Raw genomic sequence first — 26,258 nt, 5'->3', positions numbered from 1 at the left:
TAAGATTATTATATACTGAGACTGCAGGGTAAACAATATATAATACAGCAGTTGAGAATATGAGTTCAGAGAGCAGGTTGTTTGTAACACCAATGAATTTCAGACTTTTAATCTTTAAAAAAAACAAAACTTACTGTAACAGGGCACTCCTCTCATGAGCACCCCCATCCCCCCCTTAGCCAAGTGGGTGTGCCTGCACACTCTCTCTCTATGGTGTGTCTTTGGTGACTCAGCCCTCCTGCTGAGTCTCACACAATCTATGTGATGAAAGCAAAGCAGAACCCCTTCCAGGGTTCAAGTCCACAAAGGGTCTCTTAGTGCCTCCTATAATGTCTCCCACAAGTTGTCCCTGCTCCAGGATAGAGCAGTGCCCCAGGGCTCCCTCCCTAGTGACACAGTCTTCATCCTCTTAGGGCCTTCCCACCCACTACTCCAGGGCCCAGCCCAGGGACCCTATTGATAGCAGCTGATTGCCATGTCCCTTTATCTAAGTCACACCACTGCTCTAATTCCCTGAGGCACTTCCACACAGCCCTGCACCCTCTTCACCCTTACCTCAGGGCCTTGTTCTGATGGAGTCATCACAACCAGCTCAGGGCTCCTTCTCAATCTCCCTGGCTTCTGGCAGCACTAGGTCAGCCAAAGTCCAGCAGGTCTATCCACACTCCTCCAGCTCTAACAGGGAACTGCTCTCAGGTAGGCCCTGCAGCTCTTCTTATAATAACTAGCCTGCTGGGCCCTGATTGGTTGCTTCCCACACAGCCACTCTAGGCAGCTTGGAGGATCTCTCTACTGGCCTTTTTGGGGGTGGGGTGTAGCAGGGCTCAAGGCCTCCAGCAGGGTGCCTCAGGGCCTAGTACATCCCGTCACACTTACTCTTAGCTTTGAATTTCCTGGATTTCAAAATATTAATTTTTCTATAACTTCAATGTTTTCATAAGGCTTTATTCTTAGATAAACTATCTTTACAACCCTGCCTCTGTCTTAAAGATTTCTCTCAGAAACTAATTATATATGCGCTATAGAAGCAACTTTGGAAGAGTTTGAGCAAAACCCCATTTGCATAGTCCCTTTTGGTGCTGGGGGAAGACACCAACAAGCTGCCTTAAACGCTGAATGAGGGAAACTTGTTGAGGTCAGCCAAGGGAAAGAATGGGAAGTTGTGGGGGGCTATAAACTTGCATTTATTCTTTCTCTCATCTTTTTTCTGAAAATGGCTCTCTTGCTTTGGTGCATCTTCAAGATTACTCCTGAGGGCATTCTGTGCAAAAAGATTAAAAATTCTGCACAAAATATTTTAAAATTCTGCAAATTTTATTTGTGAAATAAATGTGGAGGCTCTGGCATGGCATTGGGGAGCACAGGCCACTGGCTTCACAGATGTGGGAGATCACTGTGCAGCTCCCCGCCCCGGGATATGGACTCAGCGGTGAGCCTGCACCCAACCATGACACAGCAGAAGGACCAGGCCTGCCCTAGAAACACCCCAGGGCCCTGCCCCTCCATGCCAGGTGTACCAGATGTGGGCAGGCAGGCAGGCTCAGCAAGGCAGGATCCAAGTGTGGAAGGGCTTAGTGTGGGGGGATCCAAATGTGGCTTGAGAGGGTTCTGTGTGGGGCAATCTGGGTGCGGGCGGCTCAGTGGGGGCTTCAGGTGTGTGGGGGATCTGGATGCACAGGGGCTTGTTGGGGGGTTCTGGGTGCAACGGTAATGGGACTCTGCGGGGGGGTCCAGAAACCTGGGTATGGGTCTGACACGGCCCGGAATACCGTGCAAGGGAAGAAGTAGTTCCGTCCTCCCCAGCCCAGCCCGGACTAGCAGCTGAGCCCAGTGCAGGGTAGGAGCCACCAGCCGAGTCTTCCCCAGTTCCGCCTCCTGCCCCACAATGATTTACTTCTCTGCCGGCTGCCCTGGGCACCCAATATGTACTGATGGGGAGAGCTGCCTGACTGCTCTTGTGGCTTATCTTTGCTTCCCTGTCAAAAAGTCATTTTTCTGCAGGGAAGCAAAGAAATCTGCGGGGGACATATATTCTGCACATCTGCAGTGGCACAGAATTCCCCCAGGAGTAATCTTCAGAGAATGCAGTTCTGGGTAGCTGAATGTGGATGGCGTGGGAGAAAAAACGGTTGAGAACCCTGGCTGGGATCCAGAAACAGACTTTGGCATTGCCATGCTGGTCATCATGATGGCACCTAGCTTTTAGGCACCTAGAAAATCACAAGAACAGCTCTGTGATCCACAAAGTCAAGCGAGGGGCCTATGCTCCCTATACAATGAATGGGGAGAGTGAGGTGCCTAAGAATGCCATTCACAAAAGCCAGCATGCTAGTCAGGGAGCCACCTAAGCTTGCCAATGGGAATTCTCAATTAGAGGCATGTGTGCTAAGCCCCGCCCCTCTCTGAGATCGGCGCTGAAATCCAGGCTGCAGGGAGGTGCCCCTCTACATTATCTTTGTAATCCATGAATGGGAACCCGCTGCCTGGAGTCAGGCGGCTTTGCAGCCTAAGCTGGTTTTTGAAGGAATGAGTTAGGTGCCTGCCTCTCTTCACCCAAAATAGGGGTGAGATGAGGTGGCACCCACTTTGTAACTTTTAGCCCAGTAGTTAGAGCTTTCACCTAAGATGCGGAAGGCCCAGGTTCAATTCCCCCCTCTCTGCTAGAGGCAGGAAGAAAGGATTTGAAGAGGGATCTCCTACCTCTTAGGCAAGTGCTTTAACCACTGAGACTGGGGATATTCTGATGTGGGGCTCCCTTAATCTCTCCTGTTGAAGCTGCTGCACTCTGGATAACTAATGAAAGAGTTCTGGAGCAGCAGGACTGGGCCCAGGGTATCCCACCTCCGAGATGGGTGCCCTAACCACAGGGCTACAAGAGTCTCTCTCGCTAGCCCAATAATGGTTCCACTGTGAATAAGTACTTAATCATTGGGGGGCAGTAGTGCTCATGCCCAGAGGTAGGAACATAGGAATTGAGGGAACTTTTAATCTGAAAAGCTTAGGCACCAAGTGAGTTTAGGTGCCTACAAGGTTCAGTGGGAATTTTATGGATTTCAATGGGGCCAAAACTGGGACTTACATGCCTAATCTCCAGAGTTAGGTGCCTAAGTCTAGAATTTAGAAGCCTAAGTGCCTTTGTTCCCACACACGCACCCCTTAGAGCTCCCACAATACTCGCATACTGAGGAAGCAGGAAGAGGGTATTAACACCCCCCCACACACAAACTCCCACCCAAATTCATGTAAAGACACCTGCAGAGTACAAAAACACTCACGAAAAATGTAGTATTGAAAAATGATTCATTGACAAGCTAACGTAATAGGCATTAATTCTTCATAAATATCCCATGCAGACCAACTGAAACTACATTTCTATTTAAAAATATGCAAGCCTATGCTTCATTTCCATTTTCAACTTACAAAAGCAAAGCAAATAAACACAAAACAAAAATAAACAATTTACCCCCTCCTCTAAACCTTGCTGCAGGGTATTTCCTGGGTAATACCTGGCTAGAGCTAAAGATTTTAGGAACTCTTGGCCAGTCAATAATCCCCATTAAACTGCAAAAAGGCTCTGACTGATGGTTATTAATTATTGTGTAACTTAGCATATAACATAAGAGATTTGCTGTGGGTTCATACCAAGCCTAGAAAGGGGAATGTGTGTATATATTTGAAATACACAGTATAATTATATATATATAAAATATCACCTTATATATGATTAAAATATTATAGTTCTGTTTAATACATGTGGGCCAAATTCTGTTTTGTAATTTGGTGTAAATTTGCAGTAACTTCTATGCCACTGAGCTAAACTATGCATTATAGATGGTGGGAAGCAGTAGATATGGTATATCTTAACTTTAGTAAGGCTTTTGATACTGCCTCGCATGACTGTCTCACAAACAAGCTAGAGAAATACAACCTAGATGGAGCTACTATAAGGTGGGTGCATAATTGGTTGAAAAACCATTCCCAGAGAGTAGTTATCAGTGGTTCACAGTCAAGCTGGAAGGGCATATCGAGTGGGATCCCACAGGGATGGGTTCTGGGTCCAGTTCTGTTCAATATCTTCATCAATGATTTAGATAATGACATAGAGAGTACACTTATAAAGTTTGCGGACAATACCAAGCTGGGAGGGGTTGCCAGTGCTTTGGAAGATAGAATTAAAATTCAAAATGATCTGGACAAACTGGAGAAATGGTCTGAAGTAAATAGGATGAAATTCAATAAGGACAAATGCAAAGTACTTCACTTAGGAAGGAACAATCAGTTGCACACATACAAAATGGGGAATGACTGCCTAGGAAAGAATACTGTGGAAAGGGATCTGGGGGTCATAGTGGATCACAAGCTAAATATGAGTTAACAGTGTAACACTTGCAAAAAAATCCCAGAATTGTGTTTGCTGTATTAGCAGGAGTACTGTAAGCAAGACACGAGAAAAAAAATTCTTCTGCTCTACTCCACGCTGATTAGGCCTCAGCTCGAGTATTGTGTCCAGTTCTGGGCACATTTCAGGAAAGATGTGGACAAACTGGAGAAAGTCCAGAGAACACCAACAAAAATGATCAAAGGTCTACAAAACATGACCTATGAGGGAAGGTTGAAAAAAACTGAGTTTGTTTAGACTGGAGAAGAGAAGACTGAGAAGGGATGTGATAACAGTTTTCAAGTACATAAAAGGTTGTTACAAAGAGGAGGGAGAAAAATTGTTCTCCTTAACCTCTGAGTCTAGGACAAGAAGCAATGGGCTTAAATTGCAGCAAAGACAGTTTAGGTCGGCCATTAGGAAAAACTTCCTAACTGTCAGGGTAGTTAAGCACTGGAATAAATTGCCTAGGGAGGTTGTGGAATCTCCATCATTGGAGATTTTTAAGAGCAAGTTAGACAAACACCTGTCTGGGATGGTCTAGAAATACTTAGTCCTGCCATGAGTGCAAGGGACTGGACTAGATAACCTCTCGAGGTCCCTTCCAATCCTACGATTCTATGATTTTCTTCTTTTCAATGCCTCTTGAAAAGCCACTTGTATCACAAGGCTTTCAAATACAAACCCACATGTGAATATACTACTATCACCCTTCCAATTTTTTATTTCTTGTGACGGGGCAACCAGCTCCCATCAGGCATGTATGTCCCTGGCTGACGGATAGGGGAACATCCTGCAGAGGCAGAACAACTGCAATTTTCCAGTAAACAGCTGCAGAGCAACTGGTGGCATCTCTTAGCAGGGCATGGTGGGATAGCTGGTGGTGTCACTACCTCTATCAAATGCCACATAGATCCTATGATAAGTATGTCAAAGCAAATAAACACCGCCTTAAAATAAGTTTTGCCAGGGCAGGTAAGGCTTGGTAGCCTCGACAGGGCCCTAGGAGAAGGGAAACACCCATTTCAAACCAAGGGTGCCAGCTTGGACAGAGGACCCGAAAAGCTTGTCCAATAGATATGTTAATGTGAACTGATGTTGATGTCACATGATGTCCATGTCAGATGGTTAGGGTGTTCCCTGCAAGAGACTTACAGTCTTATCTGACTATTGTAACTGGGCAATGGCAGCTAAAATTAAAGAAGCAAGTCGAGTGGAGTGAGCTAAGATATGCAAGTTGAAATGCAGGAATGGTAACCGGAAGAAACTTGGAGGTATTTAAGGTCTTAAAGAGGAGAACAGTAAAAGTGACACATGTACAAAAGACTAAATGGAAAAGGTGTAAGCCAAGATACTAGTGGAGGATCACAAAATCTACTATTCAGAGAGTTCAACCTCCTATAATGATGTTGGAGTTATGCTGAATTATACCATGCACAGGCATATGATAGAGGTTTCCAGAAGGTCAAACCAACTAATGAGTGTTGAACTGTGCTGGGGAGAGGTAAATAGCCATATAAGTGGGAATGCACCACAGCTAGGATAGAATCAAAAGGTAAAAGAGGAGTTTTTAGATGAGTTATTGTGCCTTATTGGAAACATATCATCCAATGAGAGAGGAGCAGATCACAGTTTCAACATGTGCATTTAGAAGAATGGGTACGAAGCAGTCCACAGAGGGCATGGCATTGGAACCAGAAACTTCAAGGGGGAAACGGTCTTACAGACTTTTCTGCAAAAACAACAGGAGTACTTGTGGCACCTTAGAGACTAACAAATTTATTTGAGCATAAGCTTTCCTGGGCTACAGCCCACTTCATTGGATGCATAGAATGGATGGAACACACAGAAAGAAGATATTTATAGACTTTTCTGGCATTGGACTTAGTGATTGCAAACACACCCTTTCTGAAGAGGGAAAGCCACCTAATAACCTATGCCAGTGGTGTCAAATTGATTTCTTTTTAACAAGAAGAAGAGAGAGATCATGAATAATAACTTGTAAGGTAATACCTAGCTAATGACAGAGTGCTGGGAAACAACAGCTGAGCTAGCACTCTGGTCACTTCAACACCAGTTAATCTCTACCTCTCCCACGTAGATCTGACAGGGCCCAATTAGTGTATTAGAACGAGTTGGGGAGAACTAATGAGCCAATTGGCCCATTAACACAGGAGGTGTAAAAAGGCACGGGAAAAGAGTGCAGGAGAGAGATAGGCAAGCTAGCAGAGCCAGAACCACAAAGGATCTCTGGGTAGAGGGATCTCTTCCCTTTTTTCTCCTTGGTAGAGAACTGAGGAGAAACCTGAAACTGTAAATAATTATGGTGTATGGATCAGTAATGTGGTGGGAAGAGCAAATGTAAATAGACTGCACTGTGGGGTTTAACAACTGAAGGTCTCTGAGTCTGCATAGAGAGAGCAGAAGACAGGAGCGGGACATCACCGTGTCACCCCAGTGAGTGTACTGTGAACCAGCACAGACTTCTTCTTATGGACTTCCATATGCAGAGTCCTCAAAACACCAGAACCCCTGAGCACTGGAAAAGCCTAAGTGGTGGAAACTTAAAACTGGAAATAAATAAATAAAAAACATCTTTAAACAAGTAGTGATGGGTAGACTTCTTGACTACACACAGGGATGTGTGGAGGATAACTGGCACAAATTAAAGTTAACATTGCTGGAAATGGCACATGAAGTCCTCGGAGTGGTGAAACCATTACCAAAAAGGATTTGAAGGGAGACTTAGTGGTAGAATCCTCAAGTTAAAGAATCCGTTGAGAAGAAAAAGGGAACCTTTAAAAAATGGCAGGCCAGTGGCTTGAGCAATAAGATGGCATATATGGAGGAAAATAAAGAGGCCAAATAAGTATTGTGACAGCTACAAATTTGGCTTGTGGCAAGCTATATAACAGATTAGGAGGTTATGAGAGAGAACAGACCATCTACAAACTCGCTTAGGCGAGAAAGAAAACGATAAGGGATGTAAAAGAGTTTGCTTATATTAGAAATTAACATGGTTATTGCAAATGAATGGTGAACCAATCAACAAAGTCTGGACTGTTCATTTTGAAAGAGTGATCAAGGAGGAGAATCCAAGAATCTGTAAGCCAACCTGTGGTGTGATAGATTGCATACAGGAGGAAGAGGATGTAGAGGCACTTAGGAAAAAGAAAAGGAGAAAGCACCTGGGACTAATGAAGTACTGGTGGATGCGCTGACATCATTGGGAAGGGAAAGTGTCAAGTATTTTACAAATCTGTTCAATGATATTCTCAAGAAAAAGAAATTGTTGGATGAATGGTGTAAATTGTCAGATGAATGGTGTAAATGGTGCCTTGTAGCGATGTGGTGACTCCCCCTGTGACACCTCCTGTCAGTCATCCTGGGAATTAGCTCTTTTGACCCAGAGCACCCTCAGCAGGCCAGTGTCCCGCTTGCCACTGGCTCCCATGCCCCTCCCAGACCCAGTGCCCCTTGTCTTTGGGTGCTGCCCCCTAGCAGTGCACCCACTCTCTGGGTCTCCCCACCCAGGGGAACCCCCACCCACTATCCCCACCTCACCTCAATATGGCCACTGCCAGTCATTAACTAGCCCCCACTCCCTGGGGCAGACTGCAGTGTAAGTGCCACTCATCACTGGCAAGGGGGGTTGGACCTGCTGCCTCTGTCTAGCCTTGGGCTGTCCCCTACAACCCCAGTACCTGTTTGGCCTTACATTAGGCCTGCAGCCTGGTGGGTTTGCAGGCCAGAGCTCCCCAGCTCCTCTGGCCTTCCCCCAGCCCTGCTCCACCTTAGGTACACTCCCCAGCAGTCAAGGCCAGCGCCCATCTCCCTCCACAGCTAGAGGAGACTGTCTGCTCTGGGCCCCCTGCCCTCTTATAAGGGCCAGTTGAGCCCTGATTGGGGCATGGCCACAGCTGAGCCTGCGTCCCCAAACAGCCTGGGAACTGCTTCCTCCCAGCCACAGCCCTCTCCTGGGCTGTTTTAAGCCCTTTAAGGCTGGAGCGGGTGACCACCCTGCTACATGCCTGTTTTAAAACATAAAGGAGATATTACACTGTATGCTAATTATTGCCCAATTAAGCTGATATCACATCCTATGAAAATGTGGGAGAAGATTACTGAAAAGCATTTGTGTGGATCAGTTGAAATCTGGAAGGATTAGTAGGGACTTATGTGTGGAAGGAGTAAAATTTACGCCATCGTTCTATGAATCCTCAAGGAGAAGCTCAGAGAAAAAAGGGGTGGCAACTGGGTATAGTCTTTGTGGACTTGGAGAAGGCATATGACTATGTACCAAGAGAATGAGTTTTGTGGAATTTGCAACGAAGAGGTGTGCCAGAAGGATATGTCCATTTGATCTGGTTATCTATGATGGAGTGACTACCACAGTCCAAACCATATGAGGCTACAGCAAGCATTTCCAGTAAATGGCCTGCATCAGGGGTCAGCATTAGATCCTTTTTTGTTTGTGGTTTTCATGGATGTGATAAGTGGGAATATATGAAGGGAGTCATCTTGGAATATGGTGTTCGCTGGTGACTTAGTGATATGTGCAGAAGATTGTGAGACACTGGAAACCAACTTTGAACAAGTGCAACACAGTTTTGAGCAGGTGGGACTTGAGCAGTGAACTTTGGTGAGACTGAGGCTTTGATAACCGAGGGAGGAGGACCCACCACAAAGAATATTGCAGGCAGACAGTGTAGAAGAGTGAAATAATTTAAATACCTAGGATCAATGGTTGCTGACAATGGTTCCCTCCTACATGATGCCTGGCATCATATCAAAGCTGCTTGGTACAAATGGTAGGAGCTGACCTCAGTTCTCTGTGATAAAAATATACCAATACATTTAAAAGGTAGTGTGTAAAACTGTAGTTCAACCCATCCTAATGTACAGAACAGCGTCCTGGCCCACCACAATAAAAGAAATCAGTATGCTCTCCATTATGGAAATTAAGATGTTGAGATGGTGAGATGACTGGACATTCCTTGAGAGGAAATGAACTGAGGTTGTAACGGGGCTAATGAGGGTTGTCCCAGCTGAAGACAAGTTGAGGGAGGCTACGCTACATTGGTATGGACATGTTCAGCAGAGACCTGAGAGTTATATTGGTAGAATGGCCCTTGTGCTGATCTTGGACGGAAGATGACCAAGGGAGAGGACAAAGACATGGTACATGGACCAGATATCAGCAAACCGTAAAAATACTGATTTGCTTGACAGCCAGGTGTACAGTTATGAGTTTTGAAAGAAGGCAATAAATGTTGCTGACCCTGAACAGGGAAGTGGCAAGAAAGAAGAAGACACTAATGTTTTTATTTAACCAAACAACTCCCCCTTCTGAGTTATCACCAGATTTTGTATCCCTGGATACATTCTTGCCTGTCTTTTAGGCCTAGCTCTTACAACTTGTTGTGCATGCATGGAGCCCTCTGGCTGCGCGCAGAGCCCGTTTTAAGTCACTAGGTCTGTGCACAGGTGTAGGGGTCTGCCCACATGGAACAAGATGCAGGATAGTGGCCATACATTTAAACTGCTGGAAGGGGCAGTGTCTTTATACCTAGGGAAGAGCAAAACACAATGTTGATGCACAGTAAATAACATTGTACAGTAGAGTAGGTGAGATCAGAATTTGTGTTTGTGAGAAACCAACCTTGCAAAATTGTCATAAAAGCATATCAGTCCCAGTACAAAATCTATGAAGCTGTGCTTGCCGATGGTGATAATGGTGGAGAAAAAAGTGTCCATGCCTGTATTTTAAATAAATAAAATTGCTTCTCCCAGGCAAGCAGGAAGGTGGAATTTTGCAAGGCTGGTTAGACACAGCTTTGCATCACACGCCTGCACGATGATTGATCAACCATAGGTAGTACAATGATGTAATATACATATAGGTGCAGACAGTTTATCACACGTATACCCAGCTGCCTGTGTAGAAACCTACATAGAAAACGGGCCAAGTCCTGCTCTGCTTACACCTGAGAAATCTCCCCCCCGCCCCTAAATCCAGGGGTTTAGCTGTGGGGCCTTTGTCTATGCCGTGCAGGGGGAGCCGCACCGCGGGCTGTCGTGCCCCCGCCCCGCTGTGCAGCAGAGGAGCTGCCTGCTCCAGGTTGCGCCCCCCCGCCCCGCGCCTCAGCTGTAGGATTACAACAGGCCTGGCCCAAGCAACCACCGCGCTGTATTTTTCCGCCGACTAATAATTCACGGTGTGGGTGGGGGAGGAGAGAAATAGTTTTTTTCCCTCCTCCTCCTTCCCCTTTAAGAGGCGGAGGTGAGGGAGTTTGCGGAAGGGAAAGATGAGCAACGCACGCTGAGTGGTCGGCCTGGTCTTGTGACTGCAGCTAACCCCGCCCCTGATTCTTCCCCCCCATTCTAGCCTCCACCCCCCGTGTTCCATTGTGAGTGCGAGCTCCGCGCAGCCCCGCCCCCACCCCTAGCCCCGCCTCCTTTTTTCTCTTGGCTCATTTCCGGCCGCCGTCGCTCGCTTCCCTGTGAGGACTCGGGAGAGTGAAGAAACAACAGCCGCCATTTTGTTTGTGTGTGAGCGACTGAGGGAGGGCGAGAGAGACCGAGCCGGACGGGGCGAGCCAGAGGGCGGGCAGCGCAGAGAGACCCAGGGGCCCGGGCGGGGAACGGGGAGAGAAGAGAGAGTCCGAGACCCATCCCCCACGTACATCACACCAGCCCCACAGCCAGCCGCCGAGAGCCAGGCAGGGGCAGTAGGGAGCCTGCGCGCTCGGCCTCCTCGCTCAAAGCCCCGTCCTACCCCGCCCCGGAGCAGAGGAGACCCCCCCCCCGCGGTCTATTTAATCCACAAGGGGAGATTCCCCCTCTTGGCCCGGTATTTTGGGAGGCGTCTGGACCCCCGTTGGGGCCCCCGCCCCCTATGGCGGAGGCGAGAGGGCGTCCCAGCAGCGCCTGAGCGGCGGTGGGAGAGGCGGAGAGTGACCATCGCCGAGCGCAGGGGGTGGGGGAAGAGAGGAGCCTAACACCCCCCGCCCTGCCCAAACCCAGCGCTAATAACCATCCTCAGCCACTGGGGAGGGGGAAGGTAGCGCGAGAGAAGGGGGGAGGGGCCGGCTGCTTCTTCCTCCTCCTCCTCCTCCTGCTTTGGGATCGGTCCCTCCGCTTGCTCTGGGGGGCACCCTGCTCTTCGGGCTGAGAGAGAGCGCGGAGGGGGCGCTGAAACCCGCCCCTGCACCCCCACCCCGAGATCGGCGCTGCCTCCATCAGGACAACAACCCCTCCTTCTTCCCCGCACAACAAGATGTGAAGCGGAGACTCCTGGGACTTATCCTCACCCTCCTCATCCTTCCAGCTCCCCTCTCTGCAGCCATTAGTGCCTGGCGAGGAAGAAACAGGGGGCGCTGGGGACCCCGCACACGCGCTGTCTTCCTCCCCTCCAGCCCCTTCGCGGGCGGTGGGTTTTTTTTTTTGTTTTTTTGCAGGGTGGTGTTGGACAGGGAAGAAGCTGCTAGAGGAGGGTGATTTTTTTCTCTCTCTCCTTTTTCCTCCTCCTCTCCCCTCCTTCGCCCGCCTCCTTGTGGCGATGAGGAGGAGGAGAACGACGCCGAGGAGGAAGAGGCTGATGGCGGCGGTGAGGCGGCAGCAGGAGGAGGAGACCCCCCGGAGGATGAAGATGATGGTGGCAGAGATGAAGAAGCACCAGCAGCACAACAGCCGGGATTAATTTAACTAAAAACCCACCAGCCTCTTCTCTCCTTTTTTTTTTTTTTTTTTCTTTTTCTGGCGGGGGCGCTTTCCGTGTTCTTCCCGTCCCCTCTGCCCGTGGCCCGGGGGAAAAGGCCTCTTCCCCACCCTACTCCCCACCTTTCCCCCCCGCTGAGCCGGTGCCACCCTACCAGAGACCAAACCCGAGGGGCAGAAAAAGGGGAACTTGGCCCCCCGCGTCCTCCAGATCCGTCGCTCGCTCTCCATAGTCTTCAGCTGCGTCGGGGGCCCGAGAGGAAGGCGAAGATTTTGGGGATCCCCCGTCTCTCTCTGCTCGTTGTGTTTGTCTAAAAAGAATTAAAAATGGCCGAGAATGTGGTGGAGCCGGGCCCGCCTTCAGCCAAGCGGCCTAAACTCTCCTCACCGGCGCTCTCCGTGTCCGCAAGCGACGGCACAGGTCAGTCTCAGGGGCCCAGACCCCCTCCTATATCCCAGCTGTACACCTAGAACCCTTTCTCTCGCCTTCTTTTCCCCATCTCCACTTCTTCTCTCCCCCTTACTGTCTTTCCATTTGTACCCCTTTTTCCTCTGCACCTATGTGTATTAATCTCATCGGAGGGTATTTAATTGCTCTTGTCCTTTATTTGTTGGACGTGATTGAGAGGAAAGCTGTTTGGTTTATTATGCATATGGCCATTTGCAGAAAAAGACTAACAATTTTACCATTTTCATCCTTTTCGTTGTAATAATTATATCAAGCACTCTCTCTCTCATATATTAATTCTGATTATAGGCATAAAATAGTGCACACAAGCATCCTCTTCATCACTCTTAACTGTGTGTATATACATACATACACACACACACACATCTCTCTCTTAACGTTTGTTGGCTTATATGTAAGGATTTTATATCACATTTTTTTTCTAAATAAGGGATTGAATTCTCTTCCATTCCTCATTTTAGCCCTTGTTTGCATTCTGGTTATTCTATTTACTTTTTTACCTTTTCCCTTCACCCTTTCTCACCCTATCCTTTCTCTGAGGAAGAGCAGTTCTGTTTTTTGTTAGAAATGTAGCTTAGTCTTAGTTTTTAAAGACCTAGATTGCAGATTTTAGTGATGTGTAGGGCTTTTTAAGAGCCTTTTTATCTTGATGCAAACACATAGCGTTTCATCTTATTTGCATTAAGAATCAATATGGAGCGCAGTTCATTTTGCATCTCTCATTTCTTTGCTGTGAGGCCAAAATGTCTGAAATTCCCATGTAGGTTTATTGGGTTGTGAAGATGAAGGGGGCTTGTTCTTTGCAATCCTGCAAGGATTTTTAACAGTGTTTTTTTTAGGGAGGAACAATCCATAGTTGCTCTGAAACCAAGCTAGAGGGTGTAAATTTTGGGTGTCCCAATCCCCAGCAAACGTAAACTGGTTGTACTGGAAATTAACAATAAGCCGTTCTTCTTTTCACTGCCTCTTATTAAGAAGCAGATAAATATTTGGTCATTTTGCTTTGAGAGTACTGAGCAGCCTGCCCCTAGTTGTTTCTCAAAACTCGCTTTTAGACTTCTTAGCCAAAAGAAAACTTTGGGGACTCCCCAACTCTGTCTGTCTCCCCTTGCCATACATTGTCTAGTTAAGGTTGTTGCTCCTTGTAGGCACCAGTTTTCTTGTTCATTGTAATTGATTGAGCTGCTAGGAAAGTAAGTAAAAAATGGCTGGCCATCAGACAGTAAACAAGATGTTTAAATGTCTAGCTTTCAGTTGTGCACTGGTTTAACTGGAATCATCTTAATTAAAAAGGTTTTTTGCTGATCTTTTCTTTGTTCTGGATTAATGAAGTTTTAATTGGTGTATAATTTAAAAAAAAAGTTTGCCGAGAACTTTTAGAGCACATTAAGGCATAGGCAGTGTTACAGAGACTGTGAAAGAGGGGTGATGCATTTCTGTCCCAAAATCAACAGGTCCAGTCTCTAATAGAAGAGGGAGATAGGAGGGGAGTTCCTCTTCCTCCACCCCGTCAGACCAGTGGTTGATTTTTAGCATTACTTAGAAAGCAAGTACTTGAATTCAGTAGCCTTCCTATATTTCCTTTCCCTGTCAAGTTGATCATTCAACAGGGAAATTGTTTTAGTTCAAAATCATATCATTCCCCCCCCCCTTCATTGTGTGGAAAGTTCCAAATTTGACCTCAGGCTTTTTTGGGGGGGAGGGAATCAGGATACTGTTTAGAATAGTTGGACAGGTGGAAACTTTGTATGTATTTGATTGAAAGTATAAAAACACTGGTTGTGCCAGGCTACATACAGGGAGCTTATTTCTATTTAACAAGTGCAGATGCTCAATATATTTAATATAATGTGAGCATTTTAATCAGGAGCATTGGGTGACTTAATAGTTGAGGAATCATTGTATAGGTCTGATCAAACACTTTCTACAGATATTTTAACTATTTCTTAGGAATTCAGATGTGACATAATAGTGGACCAAACAGAATGTACTTTGTTCATAAGACTTGTATAAACTCAAACTTTACTTCATTCAACAGGTAATGCAGAGGCTTTGGATAGTGTCAATTTTTCATATGAAATGACACTCAATAGTTGTTGATGAAGACTTCTTTACTCTGGGTTCTCATGTTAAGTAACATATTAACATTGTGGGCTTTGAGGCACAGTACTATGTTTGTTACCTGGGCATAATTATGCGTTCATCTCACAAGCGCACTCATCTTGCAAAGTTGAATATTAGAGTGTTTCTTTAAGTCAAAACCCATCGTTTGCGGGTTATATTCCTTCACTTCCATTGCATGACTGTTTTTTGTCTCATGTCAACCTGTTTCCATAAACACCACAACTCCAGTTTCTACTATATCTTAAGGCTTTTTCCCTTTCTTTTCCCCAAGTAACTTTGAATTAGTGATGTGTAGTGTGGTAGGTCCTGGCTATAGAATGGGGTGTGCTGCCCCACTCCTAGGATAATATTGCATCATGCTTTTGATTTTTACCTTAATTATTTACTAGAAACATTACATTTCTTTTTCTGCAGTGATCTAAATATTAGTTTGCGAACTTCATTATGTGCTCATAAAGTGAGGAGTCAGAAATTTCTAAATTGTTGTGGCTGTTTCACTTTGCTTGCAAGCGTGAAGGGGATTCTTTTTGTATATTTCTCACTGTTGGCTTATTTGGTTCAGTGTTAATTTAAAATATGGATTTGGCAGATTGGAGACCTAAGAGCAGTGGTGAGTCTAGTTGAGTTGCTAGAGCTGAAACTAGCAGGTGTCAAATATTTTCAACATACAGAAGCCATAATTCATCCCCAATTGTGTTTTTGTTACGTACCAAGACTATATAGTTAATTGGTTTTCAGAATGTACACAAAAAAGGAAGTTATTGGGATTCACAAAACGCATTGGGAGAATTCAAATGGTGTTCACATGGGTTGCACTAGTAAACCTCATTTCTCTGCTCATCCAGTAGCTTCTTGCCCACTGTGTCGCAGTGCTGGATCTCTTTCGAAGAAGCCTTGGCTGTTGTTTCTTTCCTGTTTTGAAAGTAATGTTTGCTCTGAAGCCATAGAAAGTAGTATAACTTAAGAGCTTTCACAGTTTAAAAATAAATGCAAAAATAAATTCTGATAAAGGCTAAATTCCTTGTCCAGGGGAAGAAGAAGCAGGAAGGGAATACTGTATTACCAGCCAGCTCAAGTGTTTAACTGCAGGTTCATATCATTTGCCAACACTAAAATACTGTTATACCTACTGGATACTGAGGAGTATCAGAAAATCTTGATGTTGTGAATGGTTTTCCTTCTAGTAAATTAATGGTTAAACTTTACATATTGTTTTGTCATCCCTTGTAATTCTTAATGCATCCATTAAAAACTCTTGACTTTAGGAGCTGAACACCTTAGATTTTCTCAATAGTTACAAAAGTACTGGTACCACTTCAGTGCGAACAGTTGACAAAACTTGGTGGGAAGGAGGACTAATACCTGTCTGTGCATGTGAAGCCCTAAGTTGAGGTCTTTAAAGAACGCTAAATCGGAACACTTGAGCCAGGTCTATGCTAGAAACTTTTGCTATTATAAGCAATATCAGTTAAGGGGTTTTTTGGTGACATTTATGTCCTGGCGAAAGCCTTCGTGTAGATTTGGTCATTCCTTCATAAAAGTGATTTTGCTGATGTAGCGTATTTCGTTTGGGGACCTGGTATAAGCTATACTAGCAGAAACACTGCTTTAAAAAAAAGCGTAGATGCAGCTTTCACTTAGTTTCTGTTGGTATATTTATACCCAGCAACCCTTTCTCAGTGTAGTCTAGGCTTTGGAGTAAAAGTCTACCATTTTCATTTTTCTTAATACTGTAATGAAATGCTTGACAAGAGCTTTATGTAAATTTAGCATCCCAAATAGTCTTCAAAAATACCAAATGTTTTTTTTAAGTTCATTTTGGGCAAGACTTCCTTCCATTAATCAGGCGTGTTAAATGGTGTTATGTATTTGGAGAGGATATCCTGAAGTTTGTATTCCTTGATAAATGTCATAACATTGTAGTAGACATCTTTTGGTTGTTGGATATAAAAATATTGTTTGAAATGTAAGTTGTAAAATATTAAACAACGCTATCATTTCCTGAGATAACCGTTAATATACAGATTTGTGGTAGAAGAGATCTGTATGTATATTTGTAGTATGGAATTTAGCATCCTTCAGCTAGGCATATCCAAAAATCAGATTCTATTGATTAACAACAGCCCTTAGAGCCAAATGTACATCCCCTTAATCTCCCTTCCAATTGGTATCCATTTTTTATAAATCTTGATTTGTTCTCCTCTTGACCCTTAATTCTTCTGCATCCCTCATATCCAAGGTGTATACATTTCTCTATTGTATTGAAAACCTTCAGGACTTGCTCCTCTTATAAAAATGATTCATATTGTCATCTTCTGTCATCTGGATTACTGTAATTCTTTGTACAGAAGATGTAATTTTCATTGATTTTTAAAATGTGGAGGGTTGTTTCTTCATTAGAAACACATCACCTCAAATTTTAACCTGGCTCCCTATCTATTTCAGAGATTGATACAAAGTCTCTACCCAGTTTTCAGGCTCCTTCTTGGAGTTTCTCTCCATTTGTTTGACCTCACCTTTTTTCTTTCTAGCCTTCTCTCCTTTCAGGTCTGACTCCTGGCCCCTTTCTTGCACAGCAATCAGATCTCACTCCTGAGTTCCCCTCCCTTTCAACTTTACATGTGCTCTTTCTCTCTGAAACTTGGGTGAGTGAGTCTGTTGCAGTTCACCTTATTTTCATTTGCTGCCTCTTTAATAGATTGTATAATCAGATAACTTACAAAGTTTTTGTATTATAGCAAATTAACTATTTTTACTTGTATTAATTACAATTGTGCAACTGAGACTGTGCTAGACATTGTACAGACTCGTAAGTTATAGTTCTTCTCCAAAGAGCTTACAGTCTCAATAGACAAGATATGCAAAGGATAGGGAGAGGGAACAGAGGCACGAGAGGTGAAGTGACTTGTTCATGACCATGTAACAGGTAAGTGTCAGAGCCAGGAATAGAACCTGGGTCTCTTGACTCATGTTCCTGTGCCCTATCACAAAGTCACATCTTCACACTCCCTTTACTATGAAATACTGTCGGTCAGCAACCAAGCTGTAGGCAACTGTCAAGAATTCACTTAGAAATCTTTATTTTTATAACTCAAATGTATTTTTCACTAAAACTGCTTGTTCTGGTACCTGAAAAAATAGAGAATTAATTAAAAAAAACCCATAGACCTGAAATTATTACATATATTTAAATATTAGAAATTATTTAAAAACGAGATTTATTACCTTTCCTGGTGAGACCCAGTTCTAGTTTTTTTTTCTCTTCACTGTTTTTGTTTTTTGAAGTGTTAATGGTGTCAGTTGTTACAAGAGAAACAGAGAACCCTTAATTTGGGGGTTGGACAGGTAGAAAATAATGTAATACATACTGTATTGTTACAGGTTTCAGAGTAGCAGCCGTGTTAGTCTGTATCCGCAAAAAGAACAGGAGTACTTGTGGCACCTTAGAGACTAACAAATTTATTGTTACAGTTGGCAATTATTATTTTAATTGACACTGAATAATTGGTGTGAGGGAACTGAAATAATTTCTAGTTTGTAGTCAAGTGGACTGTCAAGAACCCTATGGTTAGAATAAGATTTTTGAGAAGAACAGTAACTTGATATTTCTATGGTGGTTGATTCAAAAATCAATGATCCTGCAGACTTCACAACCTTGCATTCCATTCCTAATCTTATGATACCTATAACTATTTATTTTTCTTTCCTACACTCACTGAATTACGTATGTAAAATTGCAATGTTCTACACATTTTAAAAATAAAAACAATATATACACATAAGTAAAGCTCTATGGAAATATAAATTTTATTTATTTATTTATATGTGTGTATGTATGTATATTATGCATATTATGCAAACTACAAGTAAAAACTAAGTCCTGGGCACTGTACAGTGTAAGACGCCTGAGATCAGAAGTACACCTCTACCCCGATATAACATGAATTCGGATATAACGCGGTAAATCAGCGCTCGGGGGGGGGGGGGGCGCTGCGCACTCTGGCGGATCAAAGCAAGTTCGATATAACACGGTTTCACCTATAACGCAGTAAGATTTTTTTTTCCGCTCCCGAGGACAGCGTTGTATCGGGGTAGAGGTGTACTTTAAAGTAAGTAGCAACTAATAAATGGATGTCTGAAATTTCAGGAGAAAACCTTGCTGCTGAATTCAGGAATTTTAGGTGCTAGATTCCAACAAAACCTAGTTAATTTTAAGTACGTGCAGTTGAGATGGTCTCTTGTTAAATGATCTATTTCAGGCTGAATCCTTAACTCTGCCTTACAGGAGCCATCAGTTCAGATCCTTAATCAATTCTTTGTTAAAACACTTGTGTAGAGAATTTTTTTTTTTTTTTACTAATGCTTGTGGGTTGGGTGGAGAGAGGAGAGATTAAGCATATTACTGGAAGAATTCTGGCTCTTTTCTATGGATTGCTATGTCCAAAGTGTACAGCAGTCTTTCTCTGCCAGTGGATTTAATGGGACTTATAAGTATATCTATTGCAAGTTTTTTTCCCCCCCTACTTCTGGTTGGTTGTCTGTAGTCTCTCCTCCATGACTTGCTTACATGCTTCAGTGGGACAGTCTTCCAGTGCATGCTCTGTTGATGTAATGATCTTACTTTAACCATTCTCTGCACATTAACCAGTGCCCCTCTGTGGAGATTGAGCCCAAAGTCATTTAGATTTGTTATCTGACAAACTAAGTAATTTTGCTGATTTGTTTACCTGTCAGCTTAAACTACTTATATGGGTCTCCAAGGATTTGGCTTCTCAGGCTTTACCAAAACTGTAGCAGCAGGTTGAAGTAAAATACATCTGTCTCTGCATATGGTTGTATTCAGTGACATGCAAAACATCGTGATCCCACTGAATTTGGATACATGAATCCGACAAGCAAGACATAAATCAGTTATTTTATACACAGGAACCTCCTTATTTGCTAAGCAGTAAGCAACATGTCCATGGGCATGATCCGATATTTCTTTCTTAAAGCATGTTTCCTGATATTAGGTTGTTATGTGAATCACAGCACAAAATGACAAATGTCACTTAACTTTTCTATGTATTTTGAAGGCTTTACTCTGTCATATACAAATAACTGTCTTCAGTTATGCTTTTGTTGTAGGATTTTTTTAAAAGAAAATGGCACTTTTTCATTTTTCCAAGAATTCCAAACAGCTCCCATTTTTAGATTGGGGAACTGTAATGGGTAACTCAGCCAGTTGTGTAGTTCTCAGCTACATTTGCATCAGCAGAGATGTGGAATTGATGTGGCACTAGTTAGATTCTCTCCACTTCTGTTGTGAAAATGCTATGTGCAGGAGCAGCAGTAGTACAGGTGATTCATCACTGCTGGTGTGAGGTAGAATGGCAAGAGAAGTTTTTCTCTTTTGTCCTCCTGTCCTTTTCCACAGCACCAGTACAAAACCTTGCCTATATTAGTTCTCTTTCTGCTTTTAGGATTTTTTCAACAGAATGCTGGAGTTCAGGACCACATCAATTACAAGTCTCTGCTGGTGTTGCTGGGAAGCATGAGCGAGAGTGAGCCATGGTGATTCTCCTACAGAGGAATTTCTAAAATGTATAGTGACTATAGATCAGGGGTCGGCAACCTTTGGCATGCAGCCCATCAGGGTAATCCGCTGGTGGGCCGCGAGTCATGTTTATGTTGACTGTCCGGAGGCATGGTCCACTGCAGTTCACCGTTCCCAGCCAATGGGAGCTGCGGGAAACGGCGGCCAGCACATCCCTGCGGCCTGCGCCGCTTCCTGCAGCTCCCATTGGCTGGGAACTGTGAACCGCGGCCACTGAGAGCTGCGGAGAGCCGTGCCTGTGGACGGTCAATGTAAACACAATGTCTTGTGGCCTGCCAGCGGATTACCCTGATAGGCTGCGTGCCGAAGGTTGCCGACCCCTGCTACAGATTAATGTTTTCAACCCAAGCCGCTGGCTTAGTTTTTCTCTTTGTAGCTCGTAAGTATGGGGTGAATAGGTGGGCTGTCCTAGTAAGTTAGAGTACCTTGCAAATAGGCTGTAGACTGCTTAAACCAGGGGTCGGCAACCTTTCAGAAGTGGTGTGCCGAGTCTTCATCTATTCACTCTAATTTAAGGTTTCACGTGCCAGTAATACATTTTAACGTTTTTAGAAGGTCTCTTTCTATAATATATAACTAAACTATTGTTGTATGTAAAGTAAATAAGGCTTTTAAAATGTTTAAGAAGCTTCATTTAAAATTAAATTAAAATGCAGAGCCCCTCGGGCTGGTGGCCAGGACCCAGGCAGTGTGAGTGCCACTGAAAATCAGCTCGAGTGCCGCCTTCGGCACACGTGCCATAGGTTGCCTACCCCTGGCTTAAACCAAAGGTCGCAAAGTATTGCAGGGCTACTGATTTTTTTTTTTTTTGGTATTCTAGGTAGAAAATTCATCATTTCTGAGATAATAGTGAATGGTTGCTTCATTGTGCTTTCTTCTGCTGGTCCACAATGTTAGTATGCTAAAATAGGCTCATTCACCTCTAATTTCAACTTGTACTAGGGCCCATAGTGCTCAGAAAATTGAGACTCTTCAGTAATACTTACATATTTGAAAATTGCTATACTTTAAAGCTGGTGTTAAAACTGTACAAATGAAATTCCTGTCTGAAGCTTATATATTTTTCTTAGACTGAGTATTATTTTGAATCAGTCTAGCTTTACAAAGCCTATGCTATATAAAAGTGGCACATCCTTAGCTGGGGAATTAAGAAGTTGATTAACAAAATGTTTCAGTTGATATTAAGCTAGACTCTTATCTTGGTATATGAGGGGCCATTATTAACTATTAACGTCCAATGCCCTTCATGTTGTTTATAACTTGGGCCAGTAGTTGCTGAGCAAAGGCTTTGCATTGCGTATTTTTAAATCTGGTTTACTCAGATAACTTTTTTTTAACTTCCCCCTTTAGTTATTGTTAATCGCTTTCAGAATGGTGAATGAGCTGAAATGTCTCCCTAGCTCATGTTGGTGAATAGCACTCTTGATCATTTATAAACCTTAACATTTTATTTCAAAATATTTTAGTGACCAATTAGTAACAAAACTTTAACATATTAATCAGTTTAATGTTAAAGCAGTAAAGTTCTCCAGATGTCAAATCCAGAATAAAAACAGGATGGAAACTGGGTTACAACCTCTTTAAATCAGATGGCTCAGTAGTTTTAGTGCTCTTGATTGTGGCACTGATCCAAAGCCCATTTTGAAGTCAGAGTCCTTCTATTGACTTCAGAGGGCTTTGGATCAGGCCCTGACTGAACTTTCAGATCACTATTCTGAACAAAATGGAATGCTTTTTCTTTTGAGGGAGAGCTGTGTGGTGCTTGGCATAGAATCTGCACTCTGATCAGGGAATGTGGGGTGTATACAAATTACACGGTGTAAGAATTTGCACAAAGAATGAGCACCCCAAGATGCATTCTTTTCAGATTGGGCTAGAGCAATAAATGGTCTTTTATAACATTTACTTGTCATCTTGCCCTTTGCAAATTAATTATATCAAATGTGTGACAATTCTCTCCCCCCCCCCCCCCCCCCCCCCCCCCCAAACTGGTAGATGAGGTAATGTGTACGTCTGCCACTGCGTTGGACATTTTCACCAACAAACTTTGTTGGGTTGCTGCTACGAGCCTCTGTCTGAAACACTTGCTTTACTCTCCTAAAATGGCTTACAGGCTTCCATTTGCAGACTTTCAATGATTCTGATCACTAACATGAGGTATTGAAAAGTTGTTCTGGTTAGGCACAACTGTTGGGTAGGGTTTTGCCTGCAGTCCCAAACTTTGAATTCAGGCATCTTATTTTCCCTTTGAGTTCCTTGAGGCAGAATGCACATGAATACTGCATTAAAGTGGGGTCTTCGGGGTGTGATGGTGGTGGTGAGGGGAAGCAAAAACCACAATTTCTTACAGTGAGGAGAATTAAAAACCTAATGCCAGAGGCTCTTGGAGTTTCCAAAACACACATGGTGTATTAAAGCAAAAAGGTTATAGCTTCCTGAAACAGATGCAGGGAAAAAAATTTGCAGCTTTGGATCAAACTTTCGTGTTCTAGGCACAAAGAGGTGAAGTTACTTCTGGTTGTTTAGGGACTAGCATCCTAGGATGTTGAGTTTTGATGTGTAACTGAACTCAATAGCTTTTGTGGCTCTGAATCTTGTACTTTTTTAGGTCTTATTTGAATTTCTGCCTTTATTTGATCTTAAATCAGATTATTGGATTCTGTCTGAATACAGCAGTTGTATAGTTAATCTCTGTTGCCCTCTAATTAAAAATGGCTCCACAATTTAAGAAAAGTAGGAAAAAACTATCACTAAATTTCACCTTGAAGGGGATTGTTGCTTCAGAAGGGTTTACAATGAAAATGCTATTGGACTCTGTCATAAGCCCCATTAAGGGCAAATAAATCTGACCTTCTCTAAATATCATTTGTTAGAATCCTCACGTCTGAATGTTTCCTAGACAGAACAGGGTGGAACTCTGCAAGTGTTAAAGGTTTTTGTTTGTTTTTTTGTGTTTTGTCCCCAAAGAACAGCAGAGCATCTACTGGTGGTCACACTCCACCTGAACTTCTAACGGCTGCCATCTGAAATTTCCAGTCCTTTCCTTGATCAGTCAGTGATGGAGCTCCCCACAGGAGCTTTGCCCCTTCAACCAAAGTAGTGACTCTTCACTGCAGTCCAATTTCTTGTTGCTTCAGTTTTCCTTTTTACTTCAGTCCCTCCCTGGCTGAGGTTCTTTCTGTGTCACATCTCTCTTTGGAAGAGTCATTTTGTCTCCCCATCAGGAGACCTTTAGGCCCCAATATTGCAACTTTCAGAGCTTGTTGGTAGTTACTTTTGTTTTACCTCCTCCTTAGCTTTGACATTTTATCTTTATCTTTGTTTCAGGGCATCTAAGTGTTTTGCCTTGTGAGGATCCTTGGCTCATTGTCTTCTCAGCTTATCTTTTTGTAGAGTACTTTAGGTCATGAGCCTCCATTCTTGGATCCCCAGTATAGCTGCTTAACTGTGAACCCAAATAGCTGATTACACTATGGTGCTTAGTTGTGTCCTGTGGGTTGGTCTTTTCTTTCTTGCTTCTAGGCCTTGTTCTGGATAGCTTTCAGGTCTCTCTGCAGAGAGTATCTTGATCTCAGCATTTCACTGCCATTGCTTCTGCCTGAAAGCACAAAAGGGATGCCATATGTTTCATATGCAGTAGCCTGCATTGTGTGGCACCCAGCAGTTAGTGTTGATGGTAAAGCTTTGAGGTGCACCTGTTAATGCTTGCAGGACTCTAGGGTTGGAGTCCTGATGGGGTATTTTGCATGGAATATTGAGTGCTTGTTGATAGTTTTGCCTGATGTGGAAGACTGAGTGTGCCAAGTACAAGACAGTGCTGCTTGAAGTGTCTATTGGACAAAGCAGAGAGAAGCGCTGGTATCAAGCCTTGTCCACTCGTTAATTCATTTTATACATCAGACAGAGCTATTTCATGGTCTGATTTACTGATGCATATCAGGACTGCTGATGGGTTGTTCAGAAGGATGATCGTTCTTTGAAGTCCCACTTTGATTCATCTCTCTTCCCATTGCAGTGCTGTAAAGGGGGATCTAGACTGGAGCCTCAAGGCCCTGTCTTGCCTGCTATAAGAATCTTCCTCAAGGCTTACCTTGCATGTTCTGTCATCTTACACAGCTTCTGTGCCAAGATCCTTCAGGCATTTCTGTGCATACAAAACTCATTTCAATTAAACACCTATTCTTTGAAGATTGACTACTTTGAGGCCATTGTTCCCATCTGCAGAACACATTTAGGCAATGAGGTCAAAAACCTCCTCAGGTATCTGGAGGCCTCTGGAGCAAGTTCCCAAAAACCTGGGATTATTCCATCCTCTGTTATTAGAAGCTAACTACCCAGAAACTTGGTAGAAAGGCCTGTTAATATACTTTCAGAAACAAGTAAAACTAATCTTAATTAAGTGAGGAGACCTTCCTCCAGTTTTCTAATCTGAATGAGATTCACCTGAGCTAGAAAACATGAAAGAGGGACTAGCATTGAGTGCCTCAGCCCATTTGCAAGTTTGCTTTTTTGCTCTGTAATAGGTAAGGATATATTTTGCCTAGAATGTAAACTTCTTGTGATAGGGACCATTTTTTGTTTTCTGTTTGTAAAGTGCCTTTTCAGTGTGGTCCTGGTCCCTCACTGGGACTCCTAGGCATTACTGCAGTATAAATAATGTTAGAGATACTGTTTTCCACCTTAAATAGGACAACTTTGAGATGCCAGGGCATTGAGTTCCTAGCACATTAAAGGTCAAATTCACCTTCAGGATCTTGATTAGTAATCCTAGAACTCTAAGGGACCTCAAGAGGTCATCTAGTCCAGTCCCCTGCACTCAAGGCAGGACTAAGTAATAATCTACTCTTAAAAATCCCCAAAGATGGAGATTCCACAACCTCCCTAGGCAATTTATTCCAGTGCTTAACCACCCAGACAGTTAAGAAAGTTTTTCCTAATGTCCAACCTAAACCGCCCTTGCTGCAATTTAAATCCATTTCTGCTTATCCTATCCTCAGAGGTTAAGAACAACAATTTTTCTCCCTCCTCCTTGTAACAGCCTTTTATGTATTTGAAAACTGTTATCATGTCCCCTCTGTCTTCTCTTCTCCAGACTAAACAAACCCAATTTTTCAATCGTCCCTAATAGGTCATGTTTTCTAGATCTTTAATCATTTTTGTTGCTCTTCTCTGGACTTTCTCCAATTTGTCCACCACATCTTTCCTGAAATGTGGTGCCCAGAACTGGACACAATACTCCAGCTGAGGCCTAATCAGCGTGGAGTAGAGCGGAAGAATTACTTCTCGTATCTTGCTTACAATACTCCTGCTAATGGATCCCAGAATGATGTTTGCTTTTTTTGCAACAGTGTTACAGTAATGTCTGAGAGTAATGTCTGAATTTGAGTAACTTAAGGCCACCTAGGTGTCAGGTGAGTCTCCAAATGACTGGTAGGAGGAAAACTACTCCCAGGCTGAATGCCTGGACATGCTGCAGGCTGGAAAACCCATAAAACCCATTCAGTACCAAAATGATCTGTGTTAACACAGGATAGCCAGGGTCCCCAGAAAAGATGGCTCTCACACTATGAAAGTAAAAAAGCACCACATTCAGTGCATGACTGAGATCAGCTGGTCTATACCTTACTTAGTGCCAGCAGGGAATAACTACCATCCCGTTGTAAGGTCAGAAGGCTTCATCTGACTTGAGTTAACACGTGTATCCCATGGTGTGCAGATACTTCCAACAAGTTGAGATCTAAGGAATTTTAAGGTGAGCCTTAGCAGTGCAAGTTCTTGGTGGTGTCAGTGAACATCCACAAATTAATAATGGACCAAGAGAGGAGAAGACTGTGTACTCAGGGTAGTGCAGGAAAGCTGTGGCTGCTGTAAAGAGATGTGTTAGCAGCTGGCAGCATGGATGAGAGGTTAGGGCTGTTGTGTCTCATAAGGCAAGAGAACACACGAGGGAATTGTGAATTGAGTGATGAGAC

The 26,258-nt window shown here is 43.6% G+C and overlaps 1 protein-coding gene across 1 annotated transcript in view; it reads left to right on the top strand.

Annotated features, from left to right (window-relative positions):
• Positions 1-12,131: 12,131 nt before the first annotated feature.
• The window catches only part of EP300 (E1A binding protein p300), a 119,503-nt gene continuing 105,376 nt past the window's right edge, over positions 12,132-26,258 (top strand). The window contains exon 1 of the mRNA XM_024200411.3: positions 12,132-12,518. Within this exon, the coding sequence (XP_024056179.2) occupies positions 12,425-12,518 (94 nt within the window). The 5' untranslated portion in view covers positions 12,132-12,424. The remainder of the gene's footprint in view (positions 12,519-26,258) is intronic.

The sequence above is a fragment of the Terrapene carolina genome, unplaced genomic scaffold, assembly GCF_002925995.2.
Source record: "Terrapene carolina triunguis isolate 2854851 unplaced genomic scaffold, T_m_triunguis-2.0 Scaffold247, whole genome shotgun sequence".
In the NCBI taxonomy this organism is placed as follows: Eukaryota; Metazoa; Chordata; order Testudines; family Emydidae; genus Terrapene; species Terrapene triunguis.
The sequence above is the reverse complement of the archived record's forward strand: the minus strand, read 5'-3'. Positions and strand labels throughout refer to the sequence as shown.